The sequence below is a fragment of the Lynx rufus genome, unplaced genomic scaffold (assembly GCF_022079265.1).
Source record: "Lynx rufus isolate CCGP_SWC_20201006 ecotype Redwood Valley unplaced genomic scaffold, mLynRuf1.p SCAF_1, whole genome shotgun sequence".
Taxonomy (NCBI): Eukaryota; Metazoa; Chordata; class Mammalia; order Carnivora; family Felidae; genus Lynx; species Lynx rufus.
The window spans coordinates 117,225,100-117,244,489 of NW_025814823.1; the positions used below are offsets into that span (position 1 = coordinate 117,225,100).

The window sequence follows — 19,390 nt, forward strand, 5'->3', positions numbered from 1 at the left end:
AAGATTCCTGACTTGAAAGAGCTACTTCTAAGGTATGGTAAAACTCTAAGATTCTTCAAAGCAACTTGAAAGTCACAAAGCTAACAAGCAAGAAATAACTTGGGTTTGCCTAAGAGGGTGCAGAAATTACTTAGGCCTCTGAGCGTCGCTGTTGACCACCTAAGAAGTAAAAGGCTGCAACACATCTAGTCCAACATTCCGGCTCCCACAACAAAAGGACTGGGTATTTGGCCCCCAAGCTTCCGGGCGGGAAAAAAAAAAAAAAAATGCAGCAGCCCAAATTTCTCTCTACAGTGACCTGGGTCCTGTGAATGCTGATCCCCACAGACCCTGAGGAATACAGAGGAATAAAACTGGATGCTGGAAGTTGCCTGGGAGAAAAGATTGCAGCAGAAGAAATGGCGGCTCTGCAAAAGTTATCACAACGCGGAAGGCTTCATCGGCTGTATTTTCTTTTGGTGGTTTTGTGGGAGGCCGGAGCTGGACAGATGCACTATTCTGTGCCAGAAGAGATTGACAAAGGCTCCTTCGTGGGCGACATCGCCAAGGACCTGGGGCTGGAGCCCCTGACACTGGCAGAGCGTGGAGTCCGCATCGTCTCCAGAGGTAGGACGCAGCTCTTTGCTCTGAACCCGCGAAGCGGCAGTTTGGTTACCGCAGGCAGGATAGACCGAGAGGCGCTCTGTGCTCAGAGCGCGCAGTGCCTGGTGAATTTTAACATACTCCTGGAAGACAAATTTAATATTTATTCAGTAGAAGTGGAAATAACAGATATTAACGATAATGCCCCTCGCTTTGGAGTAGATGAACTAGAGCTAAAAATCAGTGAAACCACTACGCCAGGATTCCGAATTCCTCTAAAGAGTGCGCACGATGCAGACGTAGGAGAAAACACCCTTCAGAAGTACGAACTGAACCCAAATGACCACTTTTCCCTGGTTGTGCGAAGCGGAGTGGATGGGAACAAGTACCCTGAGCTGGTGCTGGAGCTCGCCCTGGACCGCGAAGAGAAGGCTGTTCACCACCTCGTCCTTGTGGCTTTGGATGGGGGCAGCCCGGTCCGATCTGGCACCTCCCGCATCCACGTGACTGTCCTGGATGTGAACGACAACGCACCTATATTTACACAGTCTGAGTACCGTGTAAGTGTTCCTGAGAGTATTCCCGTAGGTACCCGGATACTCACAGTCACCGCCACTGACACAGATGAGGGATACAATGCCCAAGTAGCATATATTCAAGAGAAAAATCCTGGAGAAACCTCAGAGATATTTGAGCTTGAGTCGACATCTGGAGATATAACAATCATAAAGAGTCTAGATTATGAAGATGCCAAAGTCCATGAAATTGATATTGAAGCTCAGGATGGTCCGGGCCTTCGGACCAGAACAAAGGTTATTGTGACTGTTCTGGATGTGAATGACAATGCTCCAGAATTTTATATGACATCTTCTACCAGTTCAATTCCTGAAGGCTCTCCTCCAGGAACCATAATTGCACTTTTTAATGTACATGACAGAGACTCTGGGCAGAATGCATTTATCACATGTTCACTCCCAGAGAACCTTCCTTTCAAGTTAGAAAGATCAGTGGACAATTACCACCGACTGGTTACAACCAGAGCCCTTGACAGGGAACAGTTTTCCTCTTACAACGTCACTGTGACTGCTAAAGATGGAGGAAAACCATCTCTGTCCACGGATGCTTACATTACGCTGCAGGTGGCAGACATTAATGACAACCCACCCACCTTCCCTCACACGTTCTACTCTGCCTACATTCCTGAAAACAATCCCAGGGGTGCTTCCATCATTTCTGTGGTGGCCCATGACCCTGACAGTGATGATAATGCCCATGTAACTTACTCTTTGACTGAAGACACTCTTCAGGATGCACCCCTGTCCTCTTACATCTCCATCAACTCTGACACTGGCATCCTGTATGCATTGCGCTCCTTTGACTATGAGCAGTTCCAGGATTTGCACCTGACGTTGACTGCATGGGACAATGGGAATCCACCCCTCAGCAGCAACGTGTCACTGAGTATATTCGTGCTGGACCAGAATGACAACGCACCAGAAATCCTGTACCCCACCCTCCCCACCGACGGTTCCACAGGCGTGGAGCTGGCGCCCCGATCCGCAGAGCCTGGATACCTGGTGACCAAGGTGGTGGCGGTGGACAGAGACTCTGGCCAGAACGCCTGGCTGTCCTACCGTCTGCTCAAGGCCAGCGAGCCAGGGCTTTTTACGGTGGGGCTGCACACGGGCGAGGTGCGCACTGCACGGGCCCTGCTGGACAGAGATGCGCTCAAGCAGAGCCTGGTGGTGGCAGTGCAAGACCACGGCCAACCCCCTCTCTCGGCCACCGTCACGCTCACCGTGGCGGTAGCTGACAACATCCCAGACGTCCTGGCCGATCTGGGCAGCACCAGGACCCCCGCCGACCCAAATGATTCTGACCTCACACTGTACCTGGTATTGGCGGTGGCCGCTGTCTCCTGCGTCTTCCTCGCCTTTGTCATCGTACTGCTGGGACTCAGGTTGAGGCGCTGGCACTCATCCCGTCTGCTCCAGGCTTCAGGAGGCGGGCTGGTGGGCGTGCCCGCCTCTCACTTTGTGGGCGTGGACGGGGTGCGGGCTTTCCTGCAGACCTATTCCCACGAGGTCTCCCTCACCGCGGACTCCGGGGAGAGTCACGTGATCTTCCCCCAGCCCAACTATGCCGACATGCTCCTCAGCCAGGAGAGCTGTGAGAAAAAGGATTTTCTATCATCACCTCAGTCTTTACTTGAAGACAAAGGAGAAGAAACATCCAAGGTAAACTCCCTTCACGGTATACTTATGAGGCATTGCTAAAATAAATAGATATGTTTATTTACTCCGCTGCCTCCATTGTTTACCACATGTTTTCTGTTTTGCATATTTACTTGTGAATATATCCCTTTTAAGGACATGAGTCCTGGTGAATTATTTCTCAGTAGTTCTAAGTGTTTACACCTTGTACGGGGGAAGAGGAGGCTAGAATCATTGTATCATGAATTTAAATCAGGAGTTAGTATTGGGTGAATATTATATTTAGGTTACCAAAGAGCATTGCATTAGGAAATGGTGTATCTGGTTTCTCATACTTTCTTTCTCCTCCCTGGGCAAATCTTCTTGTCTACCTGGATCAATAATTCTTTCTCTATTAAAAATATGAAGATTGAGGGGCGGCTTGCTGGCTCAGTCGGCAAAGCATGCTACTCTTGATCTTGGGGTGGGGAGTTTGAGCTCCATACGGTGGTAGAGTTTATTAAAAAAAAAAAAAAGGAAGTCTGAATTTTATGTTTACTCAAGTGCTTTAAAATTCAAGGGTTTTGTTTTATATTTTAACCTATGAATAATGAAACACTTTAGTTGTCTAATGCCTTCACTCAGTTGTAATATTTTTCCTTCAGTTTGACAGTGAGGTTCTTCATTTTATTTGATTCATATGACCTTCCCTATTTAAAATATGGAAATTTAGAAATATATATGTTCACTGTGTCTTAGGAAAGTATGTCATGGTATCTCCACGTAATTAAAAATCCCACTGACTTTTAAAGTAGCTCTGTGTTGGGGCGCCTGGGTAGCTCAGTCAGTTAAGTGTCTGACTTTGGCTCAGGCCATGATCTCACAGTTCATAGGTTCCAGCCCTGCAATGGGCTCTGTGCTGACAGCTCAAAGCCTGGAACCTGCTTCAGATTCTGTGTCTCCCTCTCTCTCTTCCCCTCCCCAACTCACCCTCTGTCTCTCAAAAATGAATAAATGTTTAAAAAAAGTATTTAAAGTAGCTCTGTGTTGGTTGATGAAGTGATTGAATTCTTGTTTGCTCTATAATAAATGGGTAGTGCAATAGTAAACACATTTCTCTTTGATATTTTTATTTTCTCATATCTGGAAACCATATTTACTTTTTATCTTTAAAAATAATATGTCCTCAAGGGATTCAGAGGCTATATCAAATAATAGCCCTTAAAGATCCTTCTTATACATCTCTCTTCTCAGAGATTCCTTCTCAGAGCAACTGTTAAAAATATTTCCAATCCCTCACCTAACTTCAGTCTCCCTCACAACCACTGTGTTCCTTCCTCATTCCTCTTTCTATGTTGGCTTTTAGTGTTTCAGCTATGTTTTTAATATTGAAGGACAAAAAAATACACTAATATTCTATGTAACTGGGGTCACTTTAAATTGTGATTTGGAAGCAATCATATACTGAGTATTGTATTTAATGGTATTATCATCTTTCAAGGTGCTGTGATTTTTTATTATATTTTAGGGCATTTGAGGAGAGTTGATCTGAGTCAATGCAGTCTCTTGTGTTTATTACTATTACATAATTCTCTATGAGCTAAAACTGGAACTCACTGTGGAATAATACATCATAACATCTTTACTTCTAAGTAATAAAGTTTAAACTGAGGAAAATTAAAGACAAAGTTTCTTTTAGTGTGTATAGTATCTTTTCACAAGAATAAATGCCTTATGGATAAGTTTATAACACTGCATAATTGAAATGACAAATATATTTCTATTTCTGTGTTTGGAGAGGAAAACAAATACAGAGAAAAGGTTTCTGGAACATAAAACAAAAGTTTATTTCTACTAGTTTCAGTTTTGGTGTTTAAATTTTTTTTAACACTTATTTATTTTTGAGACAGAGAGGACAGAGCATGAACAGGGGAGGGGCAGAGAGAGAGGGAGACACAGAATCGGAAACAGGCTCCAGGCTCTGAGCCATCAGCCCAGAGCCCGACGCGGGGCTCAAACTCACGGACCGTGAGATTGTGACCTGAGCTGAAGTTGGACGCTTAACCGACTGCGCCACCCAGGCTGCCCTCAGTTTTGGTGTTTAAAAACCACCTTTACTCTAGATTTAGACAAAGTGAACTACTTCCAGTACTCTGAAGTTGTGCGATTTCTCTCTCACATCTAGAAATTGCCATACTGTTGTCTCTCATATCCAGGCCTTTTCCCTGATCCACTTTTCTCATGTTTCTTGGGAAAGCCTTTGCTAACCTCCAGGGCCAGGTTGGAGGCCCTCCCATTGCCTTTGGTTTCTTCCATCATGGTAATTATCTCAGTGCACTGGAATTCCTTGTTTGATTTTATATCTACCTAGCTTTGGGGAGGAAGTGGTTATGTTCATATCATTTACCTTGAATCCTCACATATTGTCTAACACCCAATTATGTTTAATGAATGGGTTCAATTACAGATATTGAAACTAAGATGTCAGGCTATCAAGGACAAACTTTAATGAGTATAACCTATAAATAAAGCTGATATTTCTGTGTGGTTTTTAAACTTTGAACATTTCAAAACAGTAACTCCAGCATGTTTGAAGCAATATTAGTGGTCTTAAGGTTAGAGCATGGCTTCCTAAGGAACATACTTTAACATATATCATACTTTAACATATAACAATTGAACTGTGTGAAATAGACACCAATCCCATTACCTCTGATACAGAAGATTTCGGGTGTTGGGAAACTTAAAAATCACTAACTTGGGTTTATCTGAAAGGGTGCAGTAAACCATTAGGCCTCTGAGTGTCGCTGCTGACCACTCAAGGAGGAAAACGGGGCTGGCGAGCTTGTCCACCATTTCCTTGTTCCTAAAAAGCAAAGAACCAGTCAATCAGACCCCAGAAGATCCGAGCTGCTACAAAGCTCATCCTGTTAGTCAACCAGCTCTGTGACCCATAAAATAGGACCATAAAAGGCTTAGTTCCTTGAAAACAAATATGATTTGAGTCCGTCGTGGGTAGTTGGAACGGAATTCACAGAAAATAATTCACCAAAGAAGAAATGACTAAATACCTGAGATTCAGACACTGCAGAGGATTGGCCCTGCTGTTTGTGCTTCTGTGGACGCTATGCAAGACTGGATCCGGGCAGATCCACTACTCAGTGCAAGAGGAACTGGACAAAGGTTCCTTTGTGGGCAACATCTCCAAGAACCTGGGATTGGAGCCCTGGGAGCTGGCGGAGCGTGGAGTCCGCATCATCTCTAGAGGTAGGACGCAGCTCTTTGCTCTGAACCCGCGAAGCGGCAGCTTGGTCACCGCAAGCAGGATAGACCGGGAGGAGCTCTGCGCTCAGAGTGCGCTGTGTCTTGTAAAATTTAACGTCCTTGTAGAAGACAAATTGAAAATTTTTGAAGTAGAAATAGAAATTAAAGACATTAATGATAATGCTCCTGATTTTCTAACAGAGAAATTGGAAATAAAAATTGGCGAACTAGCGGCTCCTGGAACTCGATTTCCACTTAAGACTGCATTTGACCCAGATGTGGGCATGAACTCCCTTCAGAACTACCATCTCCGCCCCAATGACTACTTTTCTCTGACTGTGAAGCATGTCTCTGATGGGACAAAGTACCCAGAGCTGGTGTTGGAGAGGGCTCTGGACCGTGAACAAAAGAAAGTTCATCAGCTTGTCCTCATTGCTTCTGATGGTGGGAATCCTGTCCACTCTGGCAACTTGTACATCCAAGTGATAGTTTTGGATGCAAATGACAACCCACCAGTATTTACTCAATCTGAGTATCAATTAAGTATTCAAGAGAACTTGCCAGTGGGTACCACACTGCTCACAGTGAATGCCACTGACCCTGATGAAGGATTCAATGCTCAAGTGTCCTATATTCTAGATAAAATGCCTGGGAAAGTCGCTGAGATTTTTTATCTCAATTCAGTGACTGGAGATATATCAATATTAAAAAGTCTAGATTATGAGGATGCTATGTTCTATGAAATTAAAATTGAAGCACAAGATGGACCTGGTCTCCTTTCAAGAGCTAAGATTTTAGTCACAGTTCTGGATGTGAATGACAATGCCCCAGAAGTAACAATCACTTCTCTTACTGAATCAGTCCCAGAAGAGGCTACTGCTGGAAGAGAAATTGCCCTTATCAATGTGCATGACCGAGATTCTGGGCAAAATGGACAAGTCACAGTTTTTGTCCTGGGAAATGTGCCATTTAATTTAGAAAAATCAATAGACCAGTATTACCGCTTAGTGACAGCCAGATCTCTGGATCGTGAACAGGTGTCTGAATATAACATCACTCTCAGAGCCACAGATGGAGGAAGCCCCCCACTGTCTACGAACATTCATATCACTCTGCATGTTGCAGACATCAATGACAACCCACCTGCTTTCAGTCAGGCCTCCTATTCAGCCTACATTCCAGAAAACAACCCCAGGGGAGCTTCCATCTTCTGTGTGACCGCCCAGGATCCCGACAGCATCCAGAACGCCCACATCACTTTCGCACTGACTGAGGATACCATCCAGGGGGCGCCTCTATCCACTTACCTCTCCATCAATTCCGACACCGGTGTCCTGTATGCTCTCCGTTCCTTTGACTACGAGCAGGTTAGAGACCTGCAGCTATTGGTGACAGCCAGTGACAGTGGGAACCCACCCCTCAGCAGCAATGTGTCACTGAGCATATTCGTGCTGGACCAGAACGACAACGCACCAGAAATCCTGTATCCCGCTCTCCCCACTGATGGTTCCACAGGCGTGGAGCTGGCACCCCCGATCCGCAGAGCCCGGATACCTGGTGACCAAGGTGGTGGCGGTGGACAGAGACTCTGGCCAGAACGCCTGGCTGTCCTACCGTCTACTCAAGGCCAGCGAACCAGGGCTCTTCACGGTGGGGCTGCACACGGGCGAGGTGCGCACTGCACGGGCCCTGCTGGACAGAGATGCGCTCAAGCAAAGCCTGGTGGTGGCTGTGCAAGACCACGGCCAGCCCCCTCTCTCGGCCACCGTCACGCTCACCGTGGCGGTAGCTGACAACATCCCAGACGTCCTGGCCGATCTGGGCAGCATCAGGACAGCCGCCGACCCAGACGATTCTGACCTCACACTGTACCTGGTGGTGGCGGTGGCTGCAGTCTCCTGCATCTTTCTGGCCTTTGTGATCGTGCTGCTGGGACTCAGGCTGAGGCGCTGGCACTCGTCCCGTCTGCTCCAGGCTGCGGGGGTTGGATTTGCTGGCGTGCCCGCCACGCACTTTGTGGGCGTGGATGGGGTGCGCACTTTCCTGCAGACCTATTCCCAGGAGGTCTCCCTCAGGGCGGACTCCCGGGAGAGTCACGTGATCTTCCCGCAGCCCAACTATGCCGACACGCTCCTCAGCGGAGAAAGCTGTGGGAAAAGCGAGTCTTTCCTGGTATCTCAAGATTTACCGGAAACGAAAGGAGACCCCAACCTACTCGAGGTAGGTTTATTTCTTTATTGGAATATTATAAAGAACAGTTATGCCAGTGTGATTTTATAAATATTTAATATACATTTATTTGAAAATAAAGCAACATGGTAGTCATTAGTTCTGTTGTTTAAATAATTAGTTCCTCTCTTCTTTTGGGCGGTTGGTAGAGCGGATCTTCCTGACCTGGTTATGACCGAGTGGGTGTAGGTAACTAGTTCTGGCCAATATATTGTAAATGAAGGTAATATGTGCTTCTCCCTGGGGAAAGCTCCCAATGGCATTGCAAGAATTTCCAGATCTCTAAGTTATTTTTTGAAATTGTGACTCTTCCTTCTACCTTATTGCTTGAATAACTACACCAAGAAAGAGCCCTGTGGTTGTCCTACATTGATGTGTATACCTGTGATAAATAGACCTTCATCTTAACTTCCTGTGATTTGAAGTTTGTCACCCAACTACTTAGCTTATCCTGACTGATACAAGTAAAAAATATGAATATTAGATATTTTAGTCTCCAATAAAATGATGCTCAGCTCCTACCAAGCCAGGCCAAACTCTTCATCTCAATGACATAAAAATTGTTGGGTAAAAAAATGTACAGATTGGTCAAATGGTTTTACCTGTCCTGTAGTCCTTACTATGTATACCGAAAGTATGTGTGGGTGATTGTGTGCACTCATACTGATTTCAGCCTTTTGCTTGAAGGTGGGAAGGTCAATTGCCTAAATCATTATGAGCCTTGGAGTGGCATGTCTTGTCCTTTGAGAAGGATTTTTAAAAAATGCAAGGAGATATGTCTCAGCCTCAGCAGGAGATTTCCAGACCAGCCACTCCAACAATGGAATAGGAGTCCTACAAGTCTTTTGAGCCAGAAATTGTTGGCCTATTTTGAAATTTATGAAATTATATTCACCCATGAAATCACCTCAGAGAGTCAAACAAAATGAGACCAAATATAATTCATTAGAATTCAAATAAAGGAACCAATATCTCCCTCAATATATTAGATATATATTCAAGAGTGTGAGACGTGGGGCCTGAGCAAAATAACTGGAGCAGAGAAAGGCATATTGTCACTCAAACGTGCAATACAGTACAGGAAAAAAGGCCCATAATCCTCAAAATACCTTCTTTAAGGAAAAATCTTTATAATACTAGTATCACTTTCCTCATAAAGAGAAAAATTATTAAATGGATAGTGCCACAGGAACTCTAGATACTCAAAGAGAATTTTCTAAGAATCCTATATAAAACAAAGCCTAAGGGGCGCCTGGGTGGCGCAGTCTGTTAAGCGTCCGACTTCAGCCAGGTCACGATCTCGCGGTCTGTGAGTTTGAGCCCCACGTCGGGCTCAGGGCTGATGGCTCAGAGCCTGGAGCCTGTTTCCGATTCTGTGTCTCCCTCTCTCTCTGCCCCTCGCCCGTTCATGCTCTGTCTCTCTCTGTCCCAAAAATAAATAAACGTTGAAAAAAAAATTTAAAAAAACAAAGCCTAAATATTAGATAAATAACATTTATCTAAATATTGTGAAAGTGTACAGATAGTACAAAGGCAGTACAATTTCTATCTACTTGTATAGATAATGAAAAGTCTCAGATATTCCATTTTCACCATACAGGACTTAAAAAATTTTTTTAGAAGTTATTTATTTTAGAGAGAGAGAGAGACACAGAACCCAAGAGGGGGAGGGCAGAGAGAAAGGGAGACACAGTATCAGAAGGAGGCTTCAGGCTCTAAGCTGTCAGCGTAGAGCCCAATGTGGGGCTCGAACTCACGAGCCGTGAGATCATGACCTGAGCCGAAGTCAGATGCTCAACCGACTGGGCTATCCAGGTGCCCCCACCAAAAACTACATTTAAAAGGGTGGGCAAGAATTCATTACAACAGAAAGGTGGAGGATTTATGGCAAAAGGAACAGAAAATATAAAGTCATGAGGTAGAGAAAAAAATGAAAATAACATCTTCGGAAAATAGATAATCATCTGTTTTGACTGGGGTGTAATATGAGTATGGTGGGTGCAAAGCAGTGGAATAAATCACTACATTGGTATATAATTGAGCAGTGCATTTGAAATAAAGGTATTTGCTTTAGTTACCCAATATGAGTTCAGAGATCAAAGGCTAAGTTCCAAAATGAAGTGTCTAAGGATTCTCAATGCCTCTCCAATATTTACTAGTGATCAAGTCAAATTCATTGGTATAAATTCAATGGTATAAATGGTATAAATCAGCTGGAGCTGAGTATTGGGATTATGGAGGTTGTATATACATTAATATAGTAAAAAGCACTGATTGCATAAAAATAAGTAAAATAAATCTTTCACAAGATTCAGCTGTATAAAAGCAGGTGTACTAAATTAGTCACTTTAAAATATTAGGCTGTGCTGTGCTGTACTTAATGGGAAGATTACCTATGTCTTAAAAAATTGAGCAATATATTAAAATAAGTCTAGGGTCTTGATTCACTCTTTTTTTTGCAAAGACTGTATCTTTGAAAAATATTACTGAGTTGACAACATATTTATGGAGAGAGTTAAAATAAGGGAGGTTATGCATTTTACAAAAATGTAAGGATCATAGTATCCGCTCAAATGTGGGTAAAAAGCCAGTAATTTTTTGGTTACATCCATACTAGTCATGCCAGTGTTTGTAAATACAGTGGAATCATTAAAGATATTTTTGCCCCCAAAACTGAAAAAAAAAAAATGGTTGTATGCCATGTGAAATTTTTTAATACAAAAAAGAATGTAAAATGATGGCAACACTTATGAAATAATAAAGATAGAAAATATCCAATTTAGAGGAGAAAAATGAGTATTTGGTTTTTTTACACCAAATAAAAAGACAACATACATAAAGAGCTTACCCTTTGAGAGTAAATGGCTCCGCAATATGCAGTTCTCCCAGACAACCTCAGAGCGCCGCTGTTGACCGAAGGGAAGAAGGGGGTTCTCAGTTCTGCGTGAAAGTTGGGCAGTGTTTTCCTGCTTTGTCTTGCGCACATCAGAACTCGGAGGCAGCGCCAGTGCACCCACCAGTTCCTGACAAACACGTCCTACCCTCAAATCACAAAAGTCTAGGTGTTGTCACTGATTTTTTTTAAACATCCCAGAGACATCCTGAAAAGAAGTTTCCCGGAGAGTTCAAAAAATGCAAAGAAGCTCCAGAAAAGCCAAATGGATGAAAATTCAGGTACTGTTTCTCTTCCTGCTGTCTTTGTTGTGGGGGACTATCTCCCAGCACATCCAGTACACAATTCCAGAGGAGCTGGCTAAAGGCTTGCGAGTGGGGAACGTCGCCAAGGACTTGAAGCTCAGTGTCCAGGAGTTGCCCGCTCGAAAACTGCGGGTTAGTGCAGAGAATTTCTTCAGTGTGAGTGCAGAGAGTGGGGATTTGTTAGTGAACGGTAGGATAGATCGAGAGGAAATTTGTGGGAGGAAATCCGAGTGTGCACTAGAATTTGAAATGGTCGCTGAAAATCCCATGAATGTTTTCCATGTGATTGTTACAATCCAAGATATTAACGACAATGCACCACGTTTCATTGCAAAAGGCATTGACTTGGAGATCTGCGAGTCAGCCTTACCAGGTGTAAAATTCCCTCTGGATTCTGCACAAGATGCAGATGTAGAAAGTAACTCCCTGAAGATATACACTATCAACCCCAATGAACATTTCTCCCTGACAACGAAGGGAAGTCCTGATGGGAGTAAATACCCAGAATTACTGCTGGAAAAACCTCTGGACAGAGAACAGCAGAGTTCCTACCAGTTAATCCTGACTGCCATAGATGGTGGAGACCCTCCGTTAAGTGGAACCACCCAGATCCAGATTCAGGTCACTGATGCCAATGATAATGCTCCATTGTTCAGCCAGGACACATACAGAGTTAACATCCAAGAAAACGTGCCCTGGGGGACTTCTGTGTTGCAAGTGATGGCCACCGACCAGGACCAGGGCGTTAATGCAGAGATTACCTATGCCTTCCTCAATGCCCCAACAAGTACCAGCCTTCTCTTCAATCTCAACCCAAATACTGGTGACATTACAACCAATGGTACATTGGACTTTGAAGAGACCAGTAGTTATATGTTGAGTGTAGAGGCCAAGGATGGAGGGGTACACACCGCTCACTGTAATGTTCAGATTGAAATTGTTGATGAGAATGACAATGCCCCAGAGGTCACGTTGATGTCCTTTTCTAACCAGATTCCCGAGGACTCAGACATTGGAACCGTAATAGCTCTCTTTAAAGTGAGAGACCGAGACTCTGGGGAAAATGGACTGGTGAGGTGCTATATTCAGGAAGAAGTTCCCTTCAAATTAGAATCCACCTCCAAGAATTATTACAAGTTGGTGATTGACAATGCCCTAGATAGGGAACAGATGGCAGAGTACAATGTCACCATCACAGCCACTGACGAGGGCAAGCCATCCCTATCCTCCAGTACAGGCGTCACCCTGCATATCAGCGATGTCAACGACAACGCGCCGGTTTTCCACCAGGCCTCCTACGTGGTCCGCGTGATGGAGAACAACCCTCCAGGAGCCTCCATCGCCCAAGTCAGCGCCTCCGACCCCGACCTGGGACCCAACGGCCGCGTGTCCTACTCCATCGTGGCCAGCGACCTGGAGCCGCGGGCGCTGGCGTCCTACGTGTCCGTGAGCGCGCAGAGCGGCGTGGTGTTCGCGCAGCGCGCCTTCGACCACGAGCAGTTGCGCGCCTTCGAGCTGACGGTGCAGGCCCGCGACCAGGGCTCGCCCGCGCTCAGCGCCAACGTGAGCCTGCGCGTGTTGGTGGGCGACCGCAACGACAACGCGCCTAGGGTGCTGTACCCGGCGCTGGGGCCCGACGGCTCGGCGCTCTTCGACACGGTGCCGCGCGCCGCGCAGCCCGGCTACCTGGTCACCAAGGTGGTGGCGGTGGACGCCGACTCGGGACACAATGCGTGGCTGTCGTACCACGTGCTGCAGGCCAGCGAGCCCGGACTCTTCAGCCTGGGGCTGCGCACGGGCGAGGTGCGCACTGCGCGTGCTTTGGGCGATAGGGACGCGGCCCGCCAGCGCCTGCTGGTCGCCGTGCGGGACGGGGGACAGCCGCCCCTCTCTGCCACCGCGACGCTGCACCTGGTTTTCGCCGACAGCCTCCAAGAAGTACTGCCGGATGTCAGCGACCGCCCGGAGCCCTCTGACCCCCAGGCCGAGCTGCAGTTTTACCTGGTGGTGGCTTTGGCCTTGATCTCGGTGCTCTTCCTCCTTGCGGTGATTCTGGCGGTGGCCCTGCGCCTGCGCCGCTCCCCAAGCCCTGCTGCCTGGGGCTGCTTTCAGTCAGGCCTCCGTTCCAAATCTGGACCTGGGGTTCTCCCCGATTACAGAGAAGGGACTTTGCCTTATTCCTACAATCTGTGCGCTGCCTCACAATCAGCCAAGACAGAGTTTAATTTTTCCAACCTGAAACCAGAAATGACTCCGCTTCAGGATCTTCTTTGTGAAGATCCTTGTATGGATGTAGGTGCCCGCAGTGAAGACCCCCAAATCGCTTATGACTCGTCTTTTGCCTCTCACGTGAGTTTCTGCAAACATGCTTTTATTCTCAATTGTGCATAATTCTTTTGTTTATTGTTTTTCATTTTCCTAGTGATGGTAGTGGTAGAAGAGGTTTATTGGATGGGCGGGGACTGGTTCCTTATTTGCCCAATAGTCTTGGCAGTTACATAATTAGTATTTCTCAATCTGTACTGTTGGCAATTTTGTATGATCAAAAAATATTGGTAAGGAGAGCTCGTTCTGGGATGTCACCACCTTTAGTAAGAGTATTGTCCTTTCTTAGTTGATGTGTGATACTGTTTTTTTCAAACTTTATTCTACATAAATGTACTGACAGTCCTTCCTGCTTAAGTTAAAGTCCATCAAATCTATTATAGTTTTTTCATCTTTTTGTTGCAATGTGTATTTTTAATAGAACTTTCCAAGAGTTAAGTTTCTTAGCACTTCTTTGCCTTCTCACATGTGGCAAACAGTGATTTGGATCACTAGTTTCCAGTGAATTTTATTCCCACTCCGTAGTCTCATTCAAAAATAATTTTGGGGGGCACCTGTCTTGCTCAGTTAGTAGAACCTATGACTCTCCATCTAGGGTTTGTGGGTTCAAGCCCCATGCTGGGTGTAGAGATTCCTTAAAAATAAAATCTTTTAAAAAATAACTATCTTGGGGCACCTGGATGGCTCAGTCAGTTAAGCATCCAACTCTTGATTTTGGCTCAGGTCATGATCTCACAGTTGGTGAGTTTGAGCCCTGTGTTGTGCTCTGTAGTGGTAGTGTGGAGCCTGCTTAGGATTCTCTCTCCCTCTCTCTGCCCTTCCTTTGCTTGCTATGTCTCTCTCAAAAATAAACTTTAAAAAATATATTGAAAAATAACCTTCTTAACCATTATGTAATAACTTATTTTTATACCCTCTACTTTGTTGCTGTTATGATGAGGAATGTAATGAGCCTTTTTGTGTATAAAGCCTCTTTCTTAATTCTTTTTTTTTAGTATAGGTTTCTGAGAAGTGAGTCAAAGTTTTTTGAAACACCTCATTTTACCTCTTAATCCCAACAATTTGTGAGTTCTTTGAGGATTGTGAAAATTACCTTTAGTATGCTCTCCAAAATTTGATGACTTTAATACTCTGAATAAACAATAGCCTTTCTTGTCTGATAGAATTCATAAGTAACTTCTAGAAGGTAATTATTATGTGAGGAAAAATCTAAAGAACTGGCTACTTGCTGCTTTATATTAAGTTTTCTACGATTAGTAAGTTACTCAAAGTATTCATGTGTAAGAAAACTCTGAAACATGCAATGGTAACACACACACACACACACACACACACACATATATATATATGAAAACTTTCCTTTTAGTGGTTATTTCTAAAATCAAACTTAAAGTAAACTTATAGATAATAGTAAAATAATACTTTCTGGATGTGTCTTTATGTGGTACTGAATATTGTCTGCTGTTTACATACAAAACTTCAGTTTAACTTTTCTGTCTTTTTTATCTTTATTATTTATTTTTAATATCAGAGTTATTGACCAATTGTTTTAGGGCTTTGCATTTATATTAGTGATGCACTCATTAAACAATGAAAAACTGAGTATCTACTCTATGAAAGGTGCTGTTCTAAAATTTGAGGACAGACTGTGAACATGATAGTCACAAACATAGCTGTGATCTAAAATTTTCTTTATACAAAATTAATAAACCAATTACCTTCCCAAACCTATTATCATATTTGCCAACCCCATTTGCTCAGGGGTAAGACTAGCTATTGAACAGTAGATGTTTTTTACAAGAGAATTGAAAAGTTGCCCATATTTTAAAGGGTCAACTCATGTGAGGGAATTTGTTTCTGGATAGGAAGGGACTAGAGCTCAGACCTCCAACTTCCCCGACCTGACACTGTTTTTTCACCTATTCTTTCATTCTTCAAGTTAATCCTTGTTCCTGTAAAGGATAAATGTGTCACTCACACAATGCACTGTACTGAAAATGGGCTATGAAAATAAATAATGGAAAAACTTAGAAGAGAAAAAATTGTTAGAAAAAATCACCATATTTTCTTTAAAAAGAAATAAATTACTTTAGAGGGCTTATTGTACAGTAACATTTGGGTCAAGCCTAGATTTTTATTACAAATAAAATAACGGGAGCTTGAATTTTATTCTTTTGGGGAGAAATAAATTATGGAAAAGAAATGGTATAAACATCTTTTCTTTACCAAGAATAGATTGCAGTAACAGGTTAGGACTCTGAGTGTCGCTGTTCACCAGTCAGGGGAAAAAGACAACAAGGAATTTAATCCAAACCACAAGATTTCTGCATCACAAAGCACTAGCCCTGTGGCTTTGGGAAGCTTCAGACTGGACCCCAGAACTCCATCATCCAACAGTGAAAGCACATAATCTTGGACCCTGAAGATTCTGGGGCTCCTCTGACCTCCACTAAGGGAGCACCCAAGTGCAAGCTATTCCGCAGCGGGGCTGCAATGGCGGCTCCTCCTTATCGGCCAGACTGCAGCCGGCTGGTCAGGATCTGCGTTCTCCTGGGGGCTTTGTGGGAAATACAGGCGGAACAGATACGATACTCGGTGCCTGAGGAGCTGGACAAAGGCTCTTATGTGGGCAACATCGCCAAGGACCTGGGACTGGAGCCCCGGGAACTGTCAGAGCGGGGAGTCCGCATCATCTCCAGAGGTAGGACGCATCTCTTTGCTCTGAACCCTCGAAGCGGCAGCTTGGTCACCGCGGGTAAGATAGACCGGGAAGAGCTCTGTGAGAGATCTCCAAAGTGTGTAGTAAGCCTGGAGATTCTTCTGGAGGACAAAGTGAAGATTTTTGGAGTAGAAGTGGAAATAATCGATGTTAATGATAATGCACCCAACTTTGGGATAGAGCAAAGGGAAATAAAAGTCGCTGAAAATGAAAATCCTGGGACAAGATTTCCTCTTCCTGAAGCTTTTGATCCAGATGTAGGGGTCAACTCCCTGCAGGGTTACCAGCTCAGTTCAAATGTTCACTTCTCCCTAGACGTGCAAAGTGGAGTGGATGGCATTAAGTACCCTGAGCTGGTGCTGGAGCTTGCCCTAGATAGAGAAGAAGAGGCGGTTCACCACCTCCTCCTCACCGCCTTTGATGGAGGCGACCTGGTTCGCTCTGGCACTGTCGAGATTCATGTAACTCTTGTGGATACCAACGACAATGCTCCTGTATTTACTCAGCCAGAGTACCACGTGAATGTTCCGGAGAATGTGCCAGTGGGCTACTGGCTACTCACTGTAAAGGCCACTGATCCAGATGAAGGAGCCAATGGAGAAGTAACATATTCTTTCCGCAAAGTGAGTGATAAAATGTCCCAACTATTCCAGTTGAATTCTTTGACTGGGGACATAACAATAGTGGGGGATCTAGATTATGAAGACTCTGGATTCTATGATATAGATGTAGAAGCCCATGATGGACCTGGTCTCCGAGCCAGAAGTAAAGTTCTGGTGACAGTTCTGGATGTAAATGACAATGCTCCAGAAGTCACAGTTACATCTCTCACCAGCTCTATCCAAGAAACTTCTTCCCCAGGTACAGTAATTGCACTTTTCAATGTGCATGACAGTGATTCAGGAGAGAATGGCCTTGTCACATGTTCTATTCTGGATAATCTGCCATTCACACTTGAAAAGACCTATGGAAATTATCATCGTCTGTCGACACAAAGAACACTGGATAGGGAAGAAGTCTCAGAATATAACATCACAGTAACTTCCACTGATCATGGAACTCCACCACTGTCTACAGAAACTCACATCTCATTGCATGTGGCAGACATCAACGACAACCCACCTACTTTCCCTCATGCTTCCTACTCTGCCTACATTCCTGAAAACAACCCTAGAGGAGCTTCCATTTTATCCATGTCTGCCCAGGACCCTGACAGCATTGAGAATGCCAGAGTAACTTACTCCTTAGCTGAGGACACACTCCACGGGATGCCTCTCTCCTTCTATGTTTCCATCAACTCTGACACTGGTGTCCTGTATGCATTGTGCTCTTTCGACTATGAGCAGGTTAGAGACCTGCAACTACTAGTGACAGCCAGCGACAGTGGGGACCCTCCACTCAGCAGCAATGTGTCCTTGAGTATTTTTGTTCTGGATCAGAATGACAATTCCCCTGAAATCCTGTACCCTGCTCTCCCCACTGACGGTTCCATAGGCGTGGAGCTGGCACCCCGATCAGCAGAGCCTGGCTACCTGGTGACCAAGGTGGTGGCAGTGGACAGAGACTCTGGCCAGAACGCCTGGCTGTCCTACCGTCTACTCAAGGCCAGCGAGCCAGGGCTCTTCACGGTGGGGCTGCACACGGGCGAGGTGCGCACTGCACGGGCCCTGCTGGACAGAGATGCGCTCAAGCAGAGTCTGGTGGTGGCAGTGCAGGACCACGGCCAACCCCCTCTCTCAGCCACTGTCACACTCACAGTGGCGGTGGCTGAAAGCATTCCAGAAGTCCTGGCTGACCTGAGCAGCCTCAAGCCCTCAGCCTATGCTGATGACTCTAGCCTCACGCTGTACCTGGTGGTGGCGGTGGCCACAGTTTCCTGTGTCTTCCTTGCCTTTGTCATTGTTCTGCTGGCGCTCAGGCTGAGGCGCTGGCACACTTCGCGTCAGCTCCAGGCTGTGGGGGTCGGATTGGCTGGAGTGCCAGCCTCGCACTTTGTGGGCATGGATGGGGTGCGAGCTTTCCTGCAGACCTATTCCCAGGAGGTCTCCCTCAGGGCAGACTCCAGGGAGAGTCATGTGATCTTCCCCCAGCCCAACTATGCCGACACGCTCCTCAGCCAGGAGAGCTGTGGGAAAAGCGAGCCTCTTCTCATAACTCAGGATTTACTTGAAACAAAAGGAGACCCTGGTTCTCATCAGGTGAGTCAATCTTGCCACACCAAAACATAGGCAAAGAGCTATATAAATGTCTCCAACTGTATAAAGTAGGTAATTGATGAAGTAAAGGCATTTTTTTTTTAGTATTTTATTACTTTAAAGGGGAGGAGCAGATGATTCCTCAAGAATAATCAATAGCAGTTAGTATTCCTAAAAGCTGTTTATTATTTATCATTTTTAGTCTTCATGTAGTTACAGTTTCAACAACAATTTCTTAACTATATATCTCTAACCATCTCTCTTCAATAGAAGACTGAGTATTTTTAACTGTCCTCTTTTTTACACTTTGCTTGAAGTTTGTTTTTCCTTGAAAGGGTATTTTCCATTATAATTAAACAGTGGCAATTTATAAATATTGGAGAAAATATTAACCTTTATTTATTTATTTAGTATAATTTATTATCAAATTAGCTAACATACAGTGTGTACAGAGTGCTCTTGGTTTTGGGGGTAGATTTCCATGATTCACCGCTTATGTACAACACCCAGTGCTCATCCCAACAAGTGCCCTTCTCAATGCCCATCACCCATTTTCCCCTCCCTCATCCCCCATCAACCATCAGTTTGTTCTCTGTATTTAAGAGTCTCTTATGGTGTGCCTCCTTCCCTCTCTGTTTGTAACTATTTTTTCCCCTCCCCCCAAAAAATTAGCTTTTAGGTCTAAT

The 19,390-nt window shown here is 44.8% G+C and overlaps 4 protein-coding genes across 4 annotated transcripts; all 4 read left to right on the forward strand.

Annotated features, from left to right (window-relative positions):
* The first annotated feature begins 283 nt into the window (after positions 1 to 283).
* Positions 284 to 3,085, forward strand: LOC124527961 (protocadherin gamma-A2-like). Its single transcript, XM_047101288.1, has one exon. It carries the CDS (start codon positions 312 to 314, stop codon positions 2,856 to 2,858), a length of 2,547 nt encoding a protein of 848 aa, XP_046957244.1. The 5' UTR covers positions 284 to 311; the 3' UTR covers positions 2,859 to 3,085.
* Positions 3,086 to 5,767: 2,682 nt separating this feature from the next.
* Positions 5,768 to 8,318, forward strand: LOC124528036 (protocadherin gamma-A3-like). Its single transcript, XM_047101394.1, is given in 2 exon segments — positions 5,768 to 7,567; positions 7,569 to 8,318. Coding segments are annotated over 2 exon segments (2,484 nt in total). The 5' UTR covers positions 5,768 to 5,833.
* Positions 8,319 to 11,399: 3,081 nt separating this feature from the next.
* LOC124509520 (protocadherin gamma-B1-like) lies at positions 11,400 to 13,856 on the forward strand. Its single transcript, XM_047076216.1, has one exon. It carries the CDS (start codon positions 11,400 to 11,402, stop codon positions 13,854 to 13,856), a length of 2,457 nt encoding a protein of 818 aa, XP_046932172.1.
* Positions 13,857 to 16,268: 2,412 nt separating this feature from the next.
* LOC124509526 (protocadherin gamma-A4-like) lies at positions 16,269 to 18,737 on the forward strand. Its single transcript, XM_047076230.1, has one exon. The coding sequence runs from the start codon at positions 16,284 to 16,286 to the stop codon at positions 18,735 to 18,737; it is 2,454 nt and encodes an 817-aa protein (XP_046932186.1). The 5' UTR covers positions 16,269 to 16,283.
* The last annotated feature ends 653 nt before the right edge of the window (positions 18,738 to 19,390 follow it).